This window comes from Xyrauchen texanus, chromosome 32, assembly GCF_025860055.1.
Source record: "Xyrauchen texanus isolate HMW12.3.18 chromosome 32, RBS_HiC_50CHRs, whole genome shotgun sequence".
Lineage (NCBI taxonomy): Eukaryota > Metazoa > Chordata > Actinopteri > Cypriniformes > Catostomidae > Xyrauchen > Xyrauchen texanus.
This window is the reverse complement of record NC_068307.1, coordinates 23,047,544-23,071,335: the sequence shown is the minus strand read 5'-3', so window position 1 is coordinate 23,071,335 and position 23,792 is coordinate 23,047,544. Positions and strand designations below refer to the sequence as shown.

The 23,792-nt window shown below is 37.9% G+C and overlaps 1 protein-coding gene across 1 annotated transcript in view; it reads left to right on the top strand.

Annotated features, from left to right (window-relative positions):
- The window catches only part of LOC127626029 (ras-related protein Rap-1A-like), a 43,430-nt gene extending 21,337 nt beyond the window's left edge, over positions 1–22,093 (top strand). The window contains exons 3-8 of the mRNA XM_052101538.1: positions 4,172–4,240; positions 4,353–4,409; positions 7,246–7,386; positions 18,706–18,849; positions 18,970–19,089; positions 20,990–22,093. Coding sequence (XP_051957498.1) covers positions 4,172–4,240; positions 4,353–4,409; positions 7,246–7,386; positions 18,706–18,849; positions 18,970–19,059 — 501 coding nt within the window. The 3' untranslated portion in view covers positions 19,060–19,089; positions 20,990–22,093. The remainder of the gene's footprint in view (positions 1–4,171; positions 4,241–4,352; positions 4,410–7,245; positions 7,387–18,705; positions 18,850–18,969; positions 19,090–20,989) is intronic.
- The last annotated feature ends 1,699 nt before the right edge of the window (positions 22,094–23,792 follow it).

The window sequence follows — 23,792 nt, the reverse complement described above, 5'->3', positions numbered from 1 at the left end:
TGGCGGAAACCAGGTGAGGAGTACGAAGACAAGTGTGTCTTTCCTACAGTCAAGTATGGTGGTGGGAGTGTTGTGGTCTGGGGCTGCATGAGTGCTGCCGGCACTGGGGAGCTACAGTTCATTGAGGGAACCATGAATGCCAACATGTACTGTGACATACTGAAGCAGAGCATGATCCCCTCCCTTCGGAGACTGGGCCGCAGGGCAGTATTCCAGCATGATCACAACCCCAAAAACACCTCCAAGATGACCACTGCCTTGCTAAAGAAGCAGAGGGTGAAGGTGATGGACTGGCCAAGCATGTCTCCAGACCTAAACCCTATTGAGCATCTGTGGGGCATCCTCAAACAGAAGGTGGAGCACAAGGTCTCTAACATCCACCAGCTCCGTGATGTCGTCATGGAGGAGTGGACGAGTACTCCAGTGGCAACCTGTGAAGCTCTGGTGAACTCCATGCCCAAGAGGGTTAAAGCAGTGCTTGAAAATAATGGTGGCCACACAAAATATTGACACTTTGGGCCCAATTTGGACATTTTCACTTAGGGGTGTACTCACTTTTGTTGCCAGCGGTTTAGACATTAATGGCTTTGTGTTGTTAAGTTATTGTGAGGAGACAGCAAATTTACACTGTTATACAAGCTGTACACTCACTACTTTTCATTGTAGCAAAGTGTCATTTCTTCAGCGTTGTTACATGAAAAGATATAATCAAATATTTACAAAAATGTGAGGGGTATACTCACGTTTGTGAGATACTGTACGTGTGTGTGTGTGTATGTGTGTATAATATACATACATACATACACACACACACACACACACACACATATATATATATGTGATTCTGCCGCAGTTAATTACAGCAGTGCTGATGTAGGGCCATATAGCATGACTGCGAGTGTGATATTGCTTATATACAACAGTTCAATGAACGATTACATTTAAAAAAATTAGGAAAAACCGAGTAAGGTTTTACTCGGTTTATTGCGTTACGGATCAGAATCTGCCGTTGCTGGTTCAAAACAAATGATGCGTCCAAACCTCCATTAGTAATTCAGAAATATTATTGGATAAACAAGGATGGACTGATGGGTGTGTGCATGTGTGATCACCTCTTGGCACTCAAGATCACAAGATCAGCTTTCTCAGTGGAAAAATAGCATCCAAGCAGGGGTATTTCTCCCTATTTCGTGGTCGATCACTATAGAAACAGCGATGCCATTTTTAAACCGTGTGAATCCAATGTGGAAACTCTGTAAGCGCCTCGAGTTCTGTAATCAAACAGTCCTTTTGTGTCTCTCAGCTGCAATGAGCCTTAATCCTGAAATTGTCAATTTAAAGCAGTTTAAAACCATGTTCTAGCTTAAGTAATGTAGTGGTAATACGAGCGATCACAGAGCGCTGTTCTATGTAAACAATGACTAACGGATTCACTTTGCATCACCAACTGGCTCATATTACACACAAAAATGATCTTTTGCCACCACCTGCTGGCAAACATGTAATTTCAAAAATAAAGACAGTAACTGCTAACAGATATTCACTGCTCTTACGCCTTAGTTTAGAAAGGCACGAACACAAGCGGAGTGATATACACCGTGAAGCGCCCGAGTGCTGATCCTGTCAGATCATTAGTGCTCATGGAACGTCTCTCGGCCAATCAGATTTGAGGACCGGAACTAACTGATGTGTGAATGTGAGAGTGAGTGTGTGTGTGTGTATATATGTATGTATGTATGTATGTAACCACCTTTCCATTTACCATCAGGCAAGAATACATCTAAACATGCAGGTGGAAAATTACTTGCACAAATGAAGACATAAAAATAATAATTATAATGATGATGATAATAATCACTGAAATATAAATCATGGTTCGAGGTGAATGTGTTTTTGTATTATTTTATATATTTTACAAGCTGCAGAGTTGCGTTCACAATAAACTGCTCTGTGGCATTAAAGTGAACTGAACTCAAAGCACCTCCTGAACTGCGATATCTGAGGTCTTAATAAATAAATTGGAAGGCAGAAACAAAGTGTGAGATCCTTAGATGTGCGTGTTCCACGAGACTGCACGCCCCTCTATCAGTTTTTCTTTGCTTTATAAAGACGTTTTATTTGGTTTTCACAGTTTTGATAACAAGTTAATATTTTCTGATTAATCTGTTTATTTTTCTTGTCAAGTTTTTTTTATACATGAGTGTAAATTTATGTCTATAAAGCCCCATTTGCACTTTTTTGTAAAGACTTGAAATATTATTTAAATACTCGTTGTACCTCCAACAACTCCAAAGCATTGAAAACCATTGCACTAAAGAATGAATATAATGTCTTGGCATTATTGTAAAAAAAAAATATATATATATATATATATATATATATATATATATATATATATATATATATATATATATATATATATATTAGTATTGTGCACTATGTATACCCCTGGCTTGTTTCTAAGAATAAATGTCTGACGCAGGTGTACATTGATGGGTCCTTAAACAAGCCCTCATAATAAATCTCAAACTGATTGACAAATTCAAATGTGAAATGGATTGCTGTGAACTGTATGCCAATGATTGACTTATGATCAATAATATGGTAGTAAACAATACATTGGTCTTCTCAATGATTAACTCTTCTGCCACAAGAATGTAAATCTGAATCTTTTTTTTAATTATATATATATATATTTATTTATTTTAATCACTTCGTTATTTTAATTGCTTTATTTAGTTTGGAGTGTTAAGAAATCATGAATCATGAAAATTTCACGTTATTTTTTCCTGTTTCATTTGACTTTTTAGTTAAAATAAATATAAAGTTCAAAGTTTGAAATCAAGGTTTCTTTCTTTATTGTGTAAGCTTAACCCTAACCCAGTTTAATGAAAATTACCCCATAGTACCACCTAGCGTCCAACCAGTGGTAATACCGTTGTTCGCCGGTTTGAACCTGCTTAATGTGGAGCCCTGCAATATTATTATTATTATTATTATTATTGTTGTTGTTTAAATGTTCCTCAAGAAACTCTAGATCTTCTCAAATCAATACAACAAAGCTTACAAAACAAATAAGCAAAACATAAGTAAAAAAAATTATCGAAAAAAAATAAACACTTCTTTCAGAAAATAAACATCAAATAAATAAAAACTTCTTGCTAAAAATTGAGGTGGTAAAACAGATTGCTTATATTATGTATCATGCAACACAGTTTGTATATGACATTTTTCTGCTCCGTGTTGGCTGTTGTGAACCCATGAATGGAGAGGAACTTGTTATTAGAACAGGTGCAACATCTGGGGTAGATAAACAAAGTAATTTTCATGACTTGTTTGGAAGTTGTCCTGTTCTTTGGAGATGTCTTTCTACATTAGAGTTTTTTGTGGGTCAAAAATGAGCAGGCTTACTTGCATCATCTACCAATAGCATGCGCCACATTCACTTGAAATACAGATATGCATGTCAGATGAGATGCATATTTAGTCCTTTTGAATGTGATTGAATTTGCTTGGGCGGCCGCAAAAAAAAATTTAAATGACAGAAAAACAAGTTTCTTCAATTCTCGCAGTCTGACGTGAAGACCTGTCCTTTAAATAGATGAGCCCAAGCCGTGCGCATGGAAATGAACATATCGCAATATACATGATATTGCAAAATATCTATCGATTGAGACTTTATATTGTCGCCAAGATATATATCTTTGGCAAACCAGGTTCTCAATGTGGAAAGGTGGGGTCCAGGTGAACAAACAGCCAGATATTTAATGAACACTTTTCAGTGTATAACAAAACTTTTCATCCAGCTATGTACAAACATAAAAGATTCACACACACACACACACACACACACACACACACACACACACACACAGACAGTCTTCGTGTCTCTTTTTCTCCTTTCTCTCTCTGGAACTGCAGCTCTGGCTCCACCTTATCCCTCTCCCAGATGATTGCGATCATCCTTCCCCAACCGTCCCTCATCACTCGGCCACATATATATATATATATATATATATATATATATATATATATATATATATATAATGTCAAGTCACATGGGACAGTCCTTAGCACTTGATTTTCAGGTTAACTCCTTTCCATATCGGAGTCTAGTTTCATTTGTGAAACCTGCTCTCTGTTATTAATTCAGTATTGGTCTCTCTCACAGACGGTCCAGTTTGTCCAGGGAATTTTCGTGGAGAAATATGACCCCACAATAGAAGACTCCTACAGAAAGGTAGCTGCTCTTTTCTCTGTAGCTTCTCCTGTCTTTCATTTAATACCCAAGCATGGGGTGGATGCATGTTATCACTTTGTGCTTTAATTTCCTCCCCTCTTTCCTCATGCAGCAAGTAGAGGTGGATGGCCAGCAATGTATGTTAGAGATCCTGGACACAGCAGGAACAGTAAGTGCTGTCGGCCTCCCTGTCGTTTCCACACCTCTTCGACTCTGAGGGCTCAGCCAACAACTACTGGCAACATACTGCAGCTAGATTAGAGGATAAAGAATTCACACTCTTCTTTTGTTTGCTTTCTCAGTTTAGATTTGAGGTCATAGATCAGACACATTCTCTTAAACTTAGAGCAAAACAAGATGGGAACAGGAGCTTTCAAACTCCAAAAATGACAAAAAAAACTGCTGTTAAAGTAGTCCAAACAAATCATGCTTTTTATTCAAAGTCTTCTGAAGACATGGGATTAGCTTTGTGGGAGGAACAGACTGAAATTTAAATAGTTATTAACTTAAAAATCTACACCTACGGTGTAGCTCTGAAATCTCATTCTTGCTTTTGCACATTCAGACTTGAAGTCTTCATGGCAGGCATGACTTCAGTGGCCTTAAAGGTCATTAGCTGGGTTTCCATTCAATTTTTGTTAGGAGATTTTTGGGTGCTATAATGCTATTACGCTTTTGCTTTTGCTCCCAGACATGCTGAATGCTAGCAAACATGATGTTTTTCATGTTTTAAAGTTTGTCAAACTTTCATTTGTGCACTCTTAACCGTGAAAGTAATTTACATAATTTATAAAATGTGCCACAGTGGTTTCAATTTCATTTTAATTTCTATTTTTGCATCAATTTCCGCAGAAGTGGCAACTTTTGGTCTCAAACACATGGGATGGAAATGTTGCTTTATTTGCAAATGGTTTGTGCGATTTTATTCTGAAGTTGCATCTTTGGAAAAAAACTTTGGTTCTCACGTCTTGTCATCAGGGTATGAAATTAACTTTTTTACCCAGCAGATGCTGTGCTGGGGGAATACCCAAATTTACCAGCCACTTTGTGATATGTTAAAATGAATAGAATTATATTGTTATTTTAGAATATAACATATAAGGCCATAGAGTATTATAATAGTAATTTTGCAAAAGAGTAGACAAGCATAGAACAGAAACTTATTTTTCAAGAACCATTTCTGATGCTGTTATGAATTGACACGTATGGCAGTTCAACTGTAGTCCAAATGTTGTTGCATGTCATTTGCTTCTGTATCCTGAGATGGTCTAAGATCATATACAGTGTTCATAGACGACACTAGTCTTGCAAACCGTTCCAAAATGACTGATAGAAAAGAAATAGTGAGAGCCACCGTGGCAGATAGATGAGCAAAATTACCTGCCGATGCACATGAAATACCAGCATTTAGCAGGTGATAATTTCATACCCTGCTTGTCATTGACCCCATTTACATGCAAAATAGCCCCTTTTTACAAGATGTAATATAAGTCTCAGGTGTGCCCAGAATGTGTCTGTGAAGTTTCAGCTCAAAATACCCCCACGGATCATTTATTATACCATGCTATAAATGCCTCTTTTTTGGGTGGAATCAAAAACATGCAAATGATCTGCTGCTTTCTGGAAGAGGGCTGTGCCTTAACAGATCGTGCTTTGGAAACTACAGCAACAACAAATCAGAACCAATATGACTGACAGCGTAAATACCGGAGTTCAGCCAGGGCTGGACTGGGAAGAGAAATCAGCCCAGGATTTTACATAGCAACTGGCACAAAAGTTGAGAGGGGGGGGGGGGGGGTGTTCGCTGTCCTTTTCTGCATATCGCAGCGCTGTTTTGTGGTCCGTTCTGCCTAACGCTGCGGCTCATTTTAGCTTATTGCGGCCAACCCACCGGCCGCTCAGTTCTACCGATGGCCAGTCCACCCCAAAGTGCGTCGGCCCACCGGGAAAATGCCCGGTATGCCAGATTACTTGTTCAGCCATATATGTATATGTATATCTGGTCTCCATGAATGCAATCAGAGACAATGGTAACTTTAGCTGCATTAGCCAGGAATTAGCTAACAAGCACATTCGGAAAGGCAATTTGCAAACATTCACAAAATATAAAGTGTGATACTTGTCACTCGTTCACAAAGCAGTCCGGTGTAAAATGATTTGCACAAACATGCACACATTTTTTTATGTTTTGGGGCACATTTCCTTAAAAAACAAAACTTCCACTGCGTCTTCAGTGGCTGATGCCAGGAGTACATGAAGACTCTTATGTTAATTTTTACAGCCAACAACAAGAACAATTATGACGCTTACGAAACTGAGACATTCTTCTCACTCTATTTGCTCCAGCTTGGAAAGAAATGGCAGACTGTGTGTAGATTACTCAGGGGAGGATCTATGATAATAGGGTAGAGTCCGTCACCAGTGGTGGTCGAGGCCTGCCCTAACGTGACGTCACTTTAGAGCAGAAACGAAAACCGTTCATTTTGACACACTGTTTTTAATTAATCGTTTATTAGATTAATAGTAAGAAAGAGGAGTGCGTGGACTTAACATTGTAGGGTGGTTGTGTACACACACTGCCAACACACATTTATGTACAAACACCATGTAAAAGTAAATTTAGCATAATATGTCCCCTTTAAGAAAATGGTTTATTCCAGGGTTTTTGCAAAAAGCAGCATTCTGAAAGTCATGTGTTTTGAGAAAGTTTTCCGTTTAAGGGATGAGAGAAAATGGACATATAATTGAGCCTACATCATATTGACAAATTTTTTTAATTCATAAGCATGAGTTATGAGAGCTACATTGGAGAATTAAATTTTCTTGTTGAACTATTCCTTTTAAGGGGTTTTAAGATAACAACCCTCTAAAAAGTGGCCCTTAACATGGTAAAACCACTGCAATGCATGGCCTCCATTGTCTTATTGCTTAAACTCAAACATTTTTATTCTGTTGGTGAAATTTAGAGAATCATCATTGTTTTTTTTTTCTTTCTTCCCCTTCAGGAGCAGTTCACGGCCATGAGAGACCTGTACATGAAAAACGGTCAGGGTTTTGCTCTTGTGTACTCAATCACCGCGCAGTCTACGTTTAATGACCTGCAGGATTTACGAGAGCAGATCCTACGAGTAAAGGACACGGAAGATGTAAGTGTGAGAGAAAACATAATGTGTTCAGTGGACATAATGTATGAATGTGAGGATGTGTAGCACTTAATGGACTTGGTTCAACAAATCACTGCCTTACTGAAGCCATTATGTGTCTTTCATCACAAGCTAAATATACCTGATAGCGGTTAAGACAGGGATTTAAGTGTCTCTCTCTCTCTCTCTCTCTCTAGCTAGTTATCTATCTACGTTTAGAAAATCAAAGGTGTACATCACTTCTGAAATGGCTTGTTGGATCATTTTTCCTTTTCTTTTGTTAGCCCCCCCCCCCCCGTTTTTAATCAAATCATTGAAATGGACGGATTGATCTGACTCATGTGAATGAATCATATTTTTTGATTTCTGAAGTTTAAATCAAAGACACCATAAAAAAGTGCTCATACTTGCAAGTCTCCACACAAGAAGAGATTGAAACTCTTTAGGAAGCTTCAATAACCAAAAAAAGCTTATTGGAATATTTTATTTTACAATTTAATGTAATTTTATATCTCCAGCAATATCAGATATAATATCCATCCATCACCCAGCCCCATATCATGGCAAATGTCACGTGCTGTTAAAACAAGCCTATCGTCCCTATGTCAATCATGGGATTCCCTTTTTTGGACATGTGTGAGAAGTGCGTGTGCGTGTGTGTGTTTTAGAGTAGTGTGAAGCGCAGGCCCAGAGGATCACAGCCTTGAGCAGTTAACAGCTCTGGAATTTGTTTTGATTGGCTTTACACCGTCTGCCTCTCTTCCTCTCCTATTATGCTGCATCTGCGGCCTGAACAGGCGATAAGCCCTGATTTCCAGCGAAGGTTGAAACCCATTGACACTGGCAAGCGTGAATGGAACGTGTGTGGAGGTCATGTAGGTAGTTTGAGTTGATTTGAGGCCAACTTTTCACTCTGGGAATGTATGAATTAACTCTTGTGTCTTTTTCCACCCTTGTTTTGAACAAACCTGATTGACTCTGATGTGGGTTATAGGAGTCACTCATCACCATTAAGTGTGCTTGTGGGACAGTTTGATGTTGCTTTATGCCGTCATTGTCCGTTAGTTCTGCATCCTTGGCGCTGGTCTTTGGTACAATTATTTTTAAGCTTACTTGGAACATTCCTGGTTCTTTTTCTTCACAGAGGCCTGTGCGAAAATACCTGCCCCCACCACCACTCCTTCCTGGTTTGTTTAGATTTGAAACATTTTCCATGTGGCCAGACCAAACATGGCAGGCTCCTGGAGCTAGTAGAGTGGTCCAGTGAGAGAGTGGCTCTGTGTGTTCTCTACTGTTGTGAGGCCACAGAAGGAAAATGAATACCTACAGCATCATGCATCTGTCCAGACATGTTTAAAGAACTCTTCTATGATTTACAGACATGAAGCAGATGTCATTTTAGCTTTAGAGGAACACTTTAATAATCAAACTGATAACTGTATCTAAATGAAAAGCTATCATATCAACACCCCTATTGAATGTGCAGAAATTTTGTTTCAAATACATGTGATGCACATGTAAACAGATTTTTTCAATTAATTGCATAGTTTAAAGGACTGTGTAAAATTGATGATTTTCTGATGCATTGCAATCTTCATTTGAAGGATATAGATTCTTGAATCCCAAGATTGATCATTTACTCTATGCAACATCCCTCTACAACTGTAAATGCCAAAGATGGAATTATAAGAGACATTCTCATTGACACATGCGTCTTTGGATACACATTACAAGACAACCAAACATTTTCTCTCAACATGCATTGAAATGATGCTGAACTCAGTGCTGCACTAGTGAGTGAAATCTGAAATATTACAAGGCAGTGGCTAATTACAGACATTGTAAGTCGAATATGCGAGCTATATACTCTCATAGTAAATTTATGTGCAGAGATTAAAAGATTGGTTTTGGGATTTTTAGAATCAATATCGATATTATCAAATGGAGATTGCTGTTAGCTGTTAAATCTGCCTCCGTAGGGCACTTCAAAGGGGGAACGATCATGGCCGACATGTTGAAGGGTCTGTGGCATGGCGGAGGGCTAATCAAGCCTCTGAGGTTTATAGGTTGACTGCAGAGTATCGTGCGGGAGAGAGAGATCGTTTATGGTCATGTCCGTCATGTGTGTGTTTATGTTGTCTTTTAAGTTTCTCATTAAAATATAATTTATATCGTCAAGCCAGTTCTCGCCTCCTCCTTTCCATTGATCCTGTTACACTGGTGCCGAAGCCCGGGAAGGAGGAGGGATACGCCGTAGTAGAGTTCTCGCCACTACTGTCCACCCCAACGGAGCAGCCGCGGCCATCTGCCGAGGGACGAGGAGCCCAGCCGCCTGAACGAGGACGATGGCCGCCTACCGCGAGGGGAGAAGGGGCTCCTAGCCAACCGCCTGGAGCGGTCAGGGCCGCTGCCAGGGGCGGAGGAGTCGCCTACCGGCCGCTGAAACGCAAAGGGGTTTAAGACCGCCGACCGCGAGCGGGGAGGGGCTCACTGCCGACCGCCTGGAGCAAGAGAACCGCTGCCAGGGGCAGGGGATCCCCTTCTGTTCCCCGAGAACGCGGCGGGGTGTTCCATCCACCAGGGGCTGGACGACTGCCTCGGATCTGCCCGGAGAGGCGCGGCTGTTGACAGATAGAGGGTGGAGGAGTGGCCGAGGAACAAGCTGTGGCATATCAGAGAACTGGCAAGGTTTTATTTTAATTTTTTCATCTCTCTCTCCTCTCTCTCTCTCACTGTCGCTCTGCATTGGCCTTTTCCCTCTTTTTAAATTTTACAGTTTTTGGGGGGGTACTACACTGTTACAGGAAGTACCCCCCATTTTAATTATTTCTGTTTCCCTCCCCGTGTCCCCTACCTCGTCCAGGTAGATGGGGATGACCTGCCGTCAGTCAGCGCTGAAGGCGCGCCCTCCCCAGGGAAGGGGGGGGTGTACATCAGGCCGGGGGCTCCCCGGCCTGAGAGAACGAGGGAGGAATGTGGCAGGGCGGAGGGTGGGGCCGGGTCGTGATCATACTCACCCGGTCCCGTATTAGGCTAATCAAGCCTCCGAGGTTTAAAGGTCGACTGCAGAGTATCGTGCAGGAGTGAGAGATCGTTTACGGACATGTCTGTCGTGTGTGTTTGTGTCTTTGTTTTAAGTTTACCATTAAACTATCATTTATATTATCAAGCCGGTTCTCGCCGCCTCCTTTCCATTGAATACCGTTACAGGGTCGTTCCAAAACAAAGGGCACTTTAAGGGGTGTTTCCGTTGGGTTCAACTGATGGACACTTCGCTGCCAAGTAGAGGCATAGGTCATAAATCTGCAGGTTTGTTGTAAATTAAACCATCTGCACTTTGGTTCTTTAAATAAAAATCTATGGTTATAAAGGCTTTTCATTATTAAGCTATAGTGAACTTTAAACCCCTTGCTTTCTGTTTGAATCTGGCATTTGCTTGTGTTATTTTCCTGAAGCCTAAATTCGCTTGATCTGTTATTCAAATAAAGGAGTTGGAATAAAAGAAATATACAACGTGGCATTTTATTTATTTAATATTTGAACTTCTACTGTTCGTTTGTATACTGGCTCATTTTTTTTATTCATATTTTTTTAAATAAAATAAATATTTAAATGTAATATTTGAAGCTTAAATTTCTTCATAAAGTCTAAAAGTTCATTTTGGTTTGCACTCTGAAAATAGTTAATGGTAGACTAAGGCAAAATAATTTATAAACATTTCTGATTAGGTGCAGGTGATGTACATTAGTGTCAGCATTTGTGCAACAGCAGCGGCTCCATTGGCTTGGATAGATGACACTGAAGTGCGTTCCGAATGACTGGTATTTTTGAGCCCTACACCCTTCAACCCTGTGAAGTTATAATTCTGGAAGGCAAACCCTCTGAACCCTTCGTCTTTATTGAACTGTTGGACATGACGTGAATACAGAAAAATGGTTGAATAAAAATATCGATACAGGGATCTAAAGTATCCATACAATATTGTGAGGAAAAGTCTTGCGAAATATTTGATAGTATTGGCACAGCCCTAGTTAAGAGTAAAAGTTTAGTTTGAATCATTCCGTGTAATGTGTCCAAAGATGAGATCCAAGCAATCCATTTCTCATTGAATAATCCTTTCTATTTTTTACAGTTGTTGCTCAAAATCGACAAAAAATAACATTTAATTCTAATCACAAATAGCACAGATGCGGTAAATAACCTATTCGACAACTTTCTCGTGAATGTGCGCTCAACCGAAGCGCGGAGACGCTCACTGAACTGCCGATATTCATAAAGAAAGCGAACCGGTTTTTCGACAAATCAAATTATGCATGTTAACAAAATATATACAGTATATATGCAATATAATACATTACATTTTTAAGATGACATATTTATTAATGGAATACATGTATTTGTACACTTTTAAAAAAAAAAAAGCTGAAATTTGACCAAATGATAAACTAATGATAAAGTATAATTTGTAAGAAGGTCCCCTGTATAAATAACAGCATTAGTTGAGAGATAATTTGTATTATATGTAAGCAACTGAAATATACCCATATGAATTGAATAAAATTAATCTGCACAAGGGCCTAATAGGATGTGAACCCTTTGGAATTAGCTTGCTTTCTGCATTAATTGGACATAAAATTTTAGCTCATCTTCATCAGTCACAAGTATAGATAAACACAATTTGCTTTATCAACACACAAACAATTAAATCATTTAACGTCTTTATTGAATACATCCCATTAAACATTCACAGTGCTTTGGAAAAAGTAAGTGAACCCTTGGATTTAATAACTGGTCGACACTCCTTTGGCAACAACAACCTCAACCAATCGCTTCCAGTAGCTCCTTTATTAGACCTGCAAAATGTTCAGAAGGAAATTTGGATCATTATTACTTACAGAACTACTTCAGCTCAGCCATATTCTTAGGATGTCTGGTGTATAACTTTCTTGAGGTCATTCCACAGCATCTATATTGGGTTAAGATCTGGGCTCTGACTGGGCCACTCCAAATGGAGATTTTCTTCTTCAATCCAATTTTCAATACACAAAACATTTTCCTAATAGGGTTGTGAAGTGTCAAAGTGGTCTTTACAATTTTCAGGCGAAGCAATGATTTGTTCCTTCGTGGTGTCCTGCCATTGACACCATGCCTGTTAGATTCATGAATGAAGATGTTAACGAGTTCCATTGATTCCTCAAATTTCAATGCGGTCACTCTAGGGTTCTTTTTTTTTTTTTTTAAACCTCGTAGAGCATTCTGCAGTGTGACATTTGAGTAATCTTGGCTGGATGACCACATCTATTGAGAGGAGCCACAGAACCAATTCTCCATTTATAGACAGTTTGTCTTAAGGTCGGCAAATAAATATCTAAGCTCCTTGAGAATTTGTACCCCCTTTCCAGCTTTATGCAAATAAATAAATTTTGATGTGAGGCCTTTTGTACGGCCCTCTTTCTTTGCGAGGCATGATCCACGTCTTGTTTCTTGTGAATAGTAAAAATCACTATATGAGAGCTTTTTATAAGTCAGAGTAGCTCTAACCCATACCTGCAATCTCGTTTCAATAATTGGTGCCAGGTTTGCCAATTTCTGACTCTAATTAGCTTTTGTCTCTATTAGCTTAGGGTTTTAAATGCTTTTTCCAACATGCACTGTACACTATTCAATGATATATTCAATTTGTACAAGAACAATACAATAATTTGTGCATTATTAATTAAAACAGAATTTGTTTGTTCATTAGTGTAACTTGAATGACCAAATCAGATTTTAAGAAATGTATACATAAATGCAGGTAATACCAAAGTGATTCACACATTTTTTCTTGCAACTGTATACACACAGTTCATTCAGAATCTGCAGTTTTATTGCTTTTAGTTTGGTTTGACCTATCTAATGCATTAGTGTTGCTAATAGAGTTCCCTAAAGAGATCATTGAACCATTAGTGTTCCCTATCCCACACCTTTCCTACATGGCCATGACATTTATAAAAATGTATTCATCCATACATATGTTCAGGCTATTCCACAGTGCAATCAGGGAATGAAAATCAGTACAAACACTTAAATATGAAGTTGATGTTATCCTCCATGGGTTGGGCTGGAGTATTTCCTTTTTACCTTCATCCGTAGGTGCTGTTCACTTGCATGCATATCGAGTCAAGAAGTAATCCATAACATATCAGATCTTCATTCCGAGACTGTTGAACCTTTCCAGGCCTGTCAGTGTGGCCCAAATACCAGCAAGGCACTGTCATTGGTTACATGTCAGTCATGGTTATGCATGTGGAGTCGCATGCATAGCTGCCACCAAATGTGTTTCTTCTCCACAGGATTTTGAAACCCTCGAGAGCACTGAATTGCATCCACTTGCCTGTTCCACGATGATTCAGTTTGGCAAATAGCTGTTAATCCTTTTCTTTTTAACATGAAAGATTAACCCATAAGAAGTCAGTGTTCAGGCCATAGTCTACTCTTCACATTCTAGACAGATCTATGGACTCCTCCATGTGTGAAGACTGTGCGGAAGGTCAATTGTGTTTTCATTGGCCGGTGATTGGGGAGAGCCTTAGTAATCAGTACTTGGTTAACTATAGCCACTGGACGATTGACAAGCCAAGTCTGTGAACTCTCATGACAGATTCATCTACAGTCAGGTCCATAAATATTGGGACATCGACACAATTCTAATCTTTTTGGCTCTATACACCACCACAATGGATTTGAAATGAAACGAACAAGATGTGCTTTAACTGCAGACTTTCAGCTTTAATTTGAGGGTATTTACATCCAAATCAGGTGAACGGTGTAGGAATTACAACAGTTTGTATATGTGCCTCCCACTTTTTAAGGGACCAAAAGTAATGGGACAATTGGCTGCTCAGCTGTTCCATGGCCAGATGTGTGTTATTCCCTCATTATCCCATTTACAAGGAGCAGATACAAGGTCCAGAGTTCATTTCAAGTGTGCTATTTGCATTTGGAATCTGTTGCTGTCAACTGTCAGTATGAGATCCAAAGAGCTGTCACTATCAGTGAAGCAAGCCATCATTAGGCTGAAAAATCAAAACAAACCCATCAGAGAGATAGAAAAACATTAGGTGTGGCCAAATGAACTGTTTGGAACATTCTTAAAAAGAAAGAACGCACCGGTGAGCTCAGCAACGCCAAAAGACCCAGAAGACCATGGAAAACAACTGTGGTGGATGACTGAAGAATTCTTTCCCTGGTGAAGAAAACACCCTTCACAATAGTTGGCCAGATCAAGAACACTCTCCAGGAGGTAGGTGTATGTGTGTCAAAGTCAACAATCAAGAGAAGACTTCACCAGAGTGAATACAGAGGGTTCACCACAAGATGTAAACCATTGGTGAGCCTCAAAAACAGGAAGGCCAGATTAGAGTTTGCCAAACAACATCTAAAAAAGCCTTCACAGTTCTGGAACAACATCCTATGTACAGATGAGACAAAGATCAACTTGTACCAGAGTGATGGGAAGAGAAGAGTATGGAGAAGGAAAGGAACTGCTCATGATCCAAAGCATACCACCTCATCAGTGACGCATGGTGGGTGTCATTGCGTGGGCATGTATGGCTGCCAATGGAACTGGTTCTCTTGTATTTATTGATGATGTGACTGCTGACAAAAGCAGCAGGATGAATTCTGAAGTGTTTCGGGCAATATCATCTGCTCATATTCAGCCAAATGCTTCAGAACTCATTGGATGGCACTTCACAGTACAGATGGACAATGACCCGAAGCATACTGCGAAAGCAACCAAAGAGTTTTTTAAGGGAAAGAAGTGGAATGTTATGCAATGGCCAAGTCAATCACCTGACCTGAGCATGCATTTCACTTGCTGAAGACAAAACTGAAGGGAAAATGCCCCAAGAACAAGCAGGAACTGAAGACAGTTGCAGTAGAGGCCTGGCAGAGCATCACCAGGGATGAAACCCAGTGTCTGGTGATGTCTATGCGTTCCAGACTTCAGGCTGTAATTGACTGCAAAGGATTTGCAACCAAGTATTAAAAAGTGAAAGTTTGATTTATGATTGTTAATCTGTTCCGTTTAATTTTGGTCCCTTAAAAAGTGGGAGGCACATATACAAACTGTTGTAATTCCTACACCATTCACCTGATTTGGATGTACATACCCTCAAATTAAAGCTGAAAGTCTGCAGTTAAAGCACATCTTGTTCGTTTAATTTCAAATCCATTGTGGTGGTGTATAGAGCCAAAAAGAATAGAATTGTGTCGATGTCCCAATATTTATGGACCTGACTGTATATTATGCCACTCTTTAAGTCTGATAATCAAACACGTTTGTATTCTCTGTGAAACCCTGAAACAAAGGTCATTGTCATTGCCAGTGGTCTAATAATTACTCACACAATAATACATTATTTGGCCAAAAATATGTGAACACTGCCATCTAATTAACGGGTTTGGCTATTCCATTGAAAGCAAATTTTAATACTACACCTAGGGATGCCCTGATCATTCAGCCAGCAATTGGTATTGCCCGATATTCTATTCCTATGACTCGATTGGTGGTCTCATAATTTGGCCGATAGCATAACCCGATCACCCATGTCACAAAAGAGACATGGCTCCTTTAAGACTTCTGCGTCACTGTGGTGTCATCATGGTAGTGTGGGGAATGCTGGATGAATACTGTAAGACAATAAACTTCATTCATCAGTTGTGAATGATGCAGTGTGAGAAGTATGGCGTATATGAAAAGCTTGTGTACCGTATATTGAGTTTCACATGCGTTTCGGCAAAGGGAAACAGGCACATGTTGTAAATACTATAGTAATTTACAAGCCAGGAAAACAACAACAAAAGCGATTCATGTGATAGGGTCATGAAACCCCATGAAATTTCTTGAGATGCTAACAGTTATGTACACATTACACATTGAACACAATGATGGCATGCATTATGTTTAATACAAAGTGGGGGTGGTTACATTTTCTTTTTTTTAGCCATTTCCGGTTAAGAAAAAATAAAGTTGAAGCAATTTCACAAAATGTGAGGTATATGCATAAAGTCTTTGATGCGATTAGTTAGAGAGTATGTGTCTACATCATTAGATTATGAGCGTTTCTTATTATTATTTATGTGAAGGAATGCTTCCGTCAAAACACTGCGCTGCCTCATCCATGAGATCGCGTTTCAGCTGAGAATATTTAAATCACTCAGAAGACATGACCGGCGCAACTTAAACAGCACTCGCAAAATAAATGAGAGCTGACTTCTACACACAACACCATTGTGAGATCTAAATCACTCATCAGAAAAGATCGCAGTCCATGACGAAGCCAGCATGTTTGTCTATTTTTTAAAATGCTGCGTAGTTTTATTCATAATAACCAGGAAGTGCAGTCAGATTTTGTGTCGTCTTGAAAGGTGGAGCCTTAATTTTACTATGTACTCCGCCCAGCGATTTTCAGAGAAAAAAGCTTGCAGGAACCTAATTTTTTCTTCTAATCATCTTAAAATTTGAAACGTAACTTCTTTAGACTTGTGGCTTTGAGAACATTGTATTTCTGGTTTGTTTTGGCACTTTTATTACTGTTTTTTTAGATTATAATATTCAGCACAAAATATTTCCATTACTATAAACTTTAGCTTCTCTAACTTTAAAAAAGAACAACATATTAATTCTGAAAGCCCAAAGTGTCTTCTTTCAAAAGATACTACAATTGTGTCCATAGTCTTAAGGGTCCAGTAATACAACCATTTAAGTTCAGGTATGTCATTTTCATGATTTGTGCTCAAAAAGGCGGTGCGTACAGGCTATTTCTCAAAAGTTTGAACAAAATATCTAAATCTTGGATTTGCAAACTGTCTTCACTCTTCACACATTCAAACTTTTGACCCATGATTGACATGCAGCAAAGTTCCACAAAACTGTTTGTTTTCGTCTTTACTCACATTTTGATGTTCAGCCATCTCTTTCATGAGTGAGTTTTGTGCTTGATCCCTTCCCATTCCCACCAACTACCATCCCACCTTTTTACATCTATTCACACCCACTTCATGAGCTTTAAATCTGAGGTTTGACGACTGCTGCTGCATTAGGGAGGTTTCATGATGAAGTTAGGGAGACCGTCCATTGATCAGCTGAGTATGTAACACCATCCACAGGGTGACAAAATATCACAGAGAACACTGTTGCAGTTTATTCAGCAATACAGAGAACTACCTTAAATACCAAAATGGACACCTCACATTTGATTTTGATAAATCTATTTTTATTGTGAAAATTATTACATGGGCCATGGGCATTGTATAGCATAGCATAGCAATAAGATGTGTCCTCGCATGAATGACTAGAATACCTGATAAAAATGGCCGGTTATAAATCATCTGATCGCAATTATTTAATCTAAACGCGAGATAACTGAGATTATTGTGAACTTCAAATTCCAACCACATTATACCCAAATAAGAAAAGTTTAATTGAAAATATATATGTCATGGACGATGCATTTTTGTTAGGGATGGGCATTTTCGATAATTTTTTAATTTTGTAGTCAAATATTCTAACTCAGCAAAAATGAGAACTCCATTACTCGTTATTAGAATGCACATTAAAAGAAAATATTTTACATGTTGTTATTCAGGAAAAATGAGTGTGCAAGTTTGCTTTTTATAAAATGTGCTCTGTTACAGTTCAGAGATTCAACACACATACTGGTCTAATCAGCTTCCGAGTTCGCTTCGCATTTTCTTTCCACCAATAAAAGCTGATCCTCATCTGCTGGTTTGCATGACTCCAAGAACCGAAAACAAATAGAATTCAATAAGAAGCAAAATATTATAAGCATTGCCACAAATTGCTTTGGGTGAAAGTACAGAAATCTTATCTAATTCTACTCAATGACACATCCACAGCACCCCCTCCCCTCCCCAGTGGACTCAATTGTAACAGTGAGATTTGTGAGAGATTCAGAGGGAACAGTGTAATTCAGCACTGCGCACAGCAGGCAAATGCTTAAAGGAAAATAGATTTGTGATATTCAAGTAGTGTTTTTAACACTTGAGAAGCTGGTGCAGAACAAGTACTCAATTACTTGTGCACATCCCTAGTTTTTGTGCCTCGTATTCCGGTGTTATTGCATTGTGAGCACTCCAAATGAACTTCGACCGGTTTACTGAGCCACAATGCAGACTGCACTCGGAGCACCTCCTGAAGAGCACATGAAGATTAACCATGTTTCATAACCCTTCATTTACTTTTTGTCCTCCATTGAAACCATGATAAACATTTTAATGGCCATTTCTTGACTATTCTCTGTCTGTATCTGGCTGTAGGTACCGATGATTCTGGTTGGTAATAAGTGTGATCTGGAGGACGAGAGGGTGGTGGGGAAAGAACAGGGTCAGAATCTGGCCCGCCAGTGGAACAACTGTGCCTTCCTAGAGTCCTCTGCCAAATCAAAGATCAATGTCCTCGATGTGAGCATGTCTGCTTTCTTTATGTAAACAATTAAACAGAAACCTGTTCAGTAGATATTTCAGTATTTAATGTTCATGTGAGTTTGTGTGGTTGATTTAATTTGATTTCACACATTACAGATCTTCTATGACTTGGTCAGACAGATTAACAGGAAAACACCATTGGAAAAGAAGAAAGCTAAAAAGAAATCCAACTGTGTCCTCCTGTAGAGCCCTGTCCCGGCAGCAGCTCTGAGCCAGGTCTGACTTGCACAATCATTTGTCATTCCTTTACAAGTCTGTATTTTTATTTTAAGGTTCCTTGTTTGGTCAGTAAGCCTCTCCCATTTGAAATGAGTGTTTATCAAGTTATTGTTTCAGCGACCTCTGCTGAACTTACAAGCCAGCACAGCTTAGAAAAGTCTGTCAATCACATCTATTGATCTGCAGATCTTAATTATAGTCTAGGGCTGCCCCCTTATAGTCGACTAACCATTGGTCGATTTGAAGCATCTTGGGCGACTAAGTTTTCATTGGTCAGTTGGTCAAAAAAAAAAAACTCCACAGGTATCCGATGAACTATTAAGGTATTAGTGCTGGTTGGACACTAGGTGGTACTATGGGGTAATTTTCGTTAAAAATGGTTAGGGTTAAGCTTACACAATAAAGCAAGACACCTTGATTTCAAACTTTAAACTTAATTTGTTTTTAATTTGAACTAAAAATTCAAACGAAACTGGAAAAAAAAAATAAGTGCATTTTAAATGTGTTCAACTTTTTGAAAGATTGGTTTGCAACAGTTGACAACAACTCTCTGGTAAAGAACCTTCATCTCTGCATTCTCTACCTGTTGGGTATTTCGTTATCCAGGAAAATAGTACAAACAGCATGTCAAACATGAACATATACGGCTTTTCTGTCATCTGTACTTAATAATATAATAAAGAGTGTTTCTTCAAACGCGTGTCTTTGTGTCTATGGGCAAATTATTTGTAATATTAATTGGATAATAATAATAGTATAATAATTTAATAGATTAAATCTGACCATCGTCGATCCCGAAGTTCATCTATTATCGCCTTGGCATCTTCTTGTTATAGTAATGTTAGTTTAAAGTTTTTAAAACATACCACAACAAAACAAAAACTAAATATTATTCAAGATATTTTTAAGATAATTTTAGTTAACATCAGAGCCATGAAAATTTGAGTTTAGTTTCAGTTTGTCCACTATGTTTTTTGTTTTAAATTTATTTTTATTTTTTCTCCATTTACAGAAAAATAAAAATTACATTTTGTTTTCGTTTACAATTATTATCTTGGGTGATCTGATCACAAGTGAACAGTGCAAAATACAGATGTACATGGGGTCTAAAAACATATTGTAATCATATCACTAAAAAAACACACATTTTGTTTTTTACTTAATCATTTATGTGGGTTAAAGTGAAAAATCAAATTCTATATTGAGGCAGAATGTCATCCTCAGTCACCATTCTCTTCCCCTAAAAAGATGCAATGAAAGTGAATGACGACTGAGGCTGACATTCTCTCTAACATCTTCTTTTTGTTACACCGAAGAAATTGTGAGAGTGAACTACCCTTTTATGTGGGTTAATGTTTTGTTCTGTGTAGCTGATGGATAAAGGACTCCCTCTACTGGTCTGCCTGTCAGTTCAACTTTTTTCACTTGATTTTAAACATCTGCTTTTCTCTTGATGTCTAGCAAATCCCCATTAAAGGCGTCCAGCATTTAAGGGTCTGGTGATATGAACAGATGCCACATTTGCCTGCACATTTACTGTAAAACTCTTCTGTGAATAAATTGTTTACAACAGTTGTCCAGTAAAGGACATCAGTCTGAGGCAGTCAGGATTATGCTGTACTACACAGATATATTACTCTATAATTTGAGGTTTTAGGTCAGTGTTCTTGTTTACTCCAGTGGTGGTGGCGTAGTGGCTAAAGCACAGGGCTGTTAATCAGATGGTCACTGGTTCTAACCCCATGGCCACCACCATTATGTCCTGGAGCAAGGCACTTAACTCCAGGTTGTTCCAGGGGGATTGTCCCTGTAATAATTGCACTGTAAGTCGCTTTGGATAAAAGCGTCTGCCAAATGCATAAATGTAAATGTTTATGAATGTGTGTTTCCTCTGCAGAATGTAATGAAGAACTGTTAGCTTGTTTGGATCATGCCAGCATTCCCATCCTCATTGAGTGGAACAGCAGACTAACTTGGCAGAAAAATCTGAGGAAAAACTTCAGTAGAACTGAGGAGGACTCTACATTTCCCCAAACCTTTATGGCTGACTAAGAAATTAAACCTCATTATTAACATAATAGTGAAAATAAGCCTCCATAAACTCAAAAAGGAACATTTTCCATAGCTTCACCAAATGAATCTAAGGACATGATAAATACCTTGGAATTTAACATCTATTTTTCACTTCCCTTCAACTCTAAACCTTCAGTGCCAAAACCCCCATAGCAATATTTGAACTCCTTCAACTTCCTCTGAAAACGCATGGATACATCTGTTCAAAAAACGTCATGAACAAGACATGCACCATCAAGGAGTAAATCACTGAAATTGCACAAATATCTGTTTTTAAAGGATTGAAAACTTTTTCCCATGTTTGAACTCATTGCTTTTCAATGGCCTCATTATCTATTGAGAAGACAGGATGAGAAATCAGAGTCGACAGTATTCATTTCTGCAATACCACACATTCAAGGACATGGAGGACGACGACATAGAATATCAAGATATTGTCAAACAGCATGACTATCTTTACGTGTAGATGTTGTAAATTAATTCAAGTTCAGTTGTTACTTCTCATAAGTTGTACTTCCATTCTTGATACAATGTGTAAATGTCTATAGACAACATAAAATGTACATAAATATTGTTTTGCTGACAACTATGGATGCACACGTTCATCAAAAAATACTGCCCCCTTCCCCAATGTGACGTTATTTTGTATGCAGTCACTTGGTTTTCCTATCCCATATACCATATTCTAATGCCATTCTTTTTCATACTGTCTGTTTTGTTAGAAAACAGGAAACAGGCCTTTTATAATGTAAAACAAAACTATTTCTATGTCTCTTGACGCTGAAATATATTGTACTAAACCAATTATTTCCTCTTGAGTTTTTTCTGTCAAAAGATGTTCTGGCTTTTAAGATTATTAAATTTTAGTACCTTTTCATTATTTCTGCAAGTCTTTTTTATTGGTCTGTCATCTTTGACTATATTTGAATTCTCTCTTGGTGGGTTATTTCTCAGATTAATGGAACTATGAACTTTACATTAAAGTCTGGAAGGGGAAAAAACCTGCGATCATTCATTGAATGCATTTGACTGTTGGCTTATTCTGATGTCTTTGAAAAACCCTGCAAATATTTCCAACTGTATGCAACCCAAAAACACAGACAATAATGACTCACTGCAACAGGCAAGGGTGACTATGGAGTCTTATGTTAGTGAATCAGTTGCAATAGGTTATAATCAGAATCTGTAAAGCTGTTAACAGCCCATTTCATCAGATATTTCTTTGCAAAAAAGAAAAAAGTGAGGCAGCTGAACCTCTTCAGCAAACAAAACTACCTGTAACATGAAATGAAGACCACAATTATGGCAACAGTTTTCATGTATAACATTCGAGTAATATAATTGAGTAACGTCAGAAAACTATAGCCCCTTCATTCACAGTATGAGGAGATGGTCACATCCTAATTGATTTGTAACTGATTCATTGATGTTGACAGTTTGTTTTTTTTTTTTAACGGGGGAAGGCCTTCATTAATAAACATTGATGATATCTTCCTGAGACTTCACAGTGAAGAACGCCTTTTGAGAAATCAACAGCATATTGACAGTGCTGAGCTCCACGTGATTCACCTGCCCATTCAGTTCAATCTCTCACCTAAACATGTTTAGTTTGTTATTTATTTTTAATCATTTTATTTCAAGCTCTTCCTTGGAAAACCTATTTTCAAAGTCAAGACTCTTGGTAAAAGCACATTATTAGTAAAGTTGTGTTTGTATTTGTGAATCAGGTTTTTCACAGCAAGTTTGCCAGTATTACTTCATATACAGGTATTCATTTTTTGCATGTTGTCTATAACTTATACCTGAATTATGAGTTTGATTGTTTGTTTTTAAGGTTAAACAGATTTGCTACTTTATTGAAACAGGAATAGTTTTTAAGGTTTTACTTTTTTATTATTATTATTGGTCTAGGTTTAGAATATAATAGGACATTTACAATAGAATATATTATATTGAATGAAATAAGATCTATCAGCCAATTGCATTCAGGTTGGATTGCTATTTTAAAATGTATGCAGTTAATTAATTTCCATTCAATTTGAATTAACTTACAAATAAAAATACATTTAAAAAAACTAAATATTTTACATTATTTGTATTATTTTGTTAAAGATTACATGATTCAATTTGATGGATTTTTAAAAATTATTTAAATGCTTACATCTTAAAGATTTTATATATATATATATACTGTACATTGTATATGTATGTATATATGTGTGTGTGTGTGTATATATATATATATATATATATATATATATATATATATATATATATATATATATATATTTCAATTCAAAGTGGCTTTATTGGCATGAATGTAAACAATACAATATTACCAAAGCAGAGGCTATATAAAGACAGAACTACATCTTAATCTATAATTAAAACTTTGTTGAACAATTTAACAAATATAAAAATAAATAATAAAAATAAATACAAAAACAAGATCAGAACTGCTGAAGACCACAGTGTTTAAATAACTGTTAAGCACTTACACAAATATACACACATACACTGAGGGTCACTGTGGTGAACATTGGGTGACACACGGGGTAAAACACATAAAACATTCACCCACTGTCTCTCCTGCTGTGTGTCCCTCTCCAAGTATTATATTCATTTTT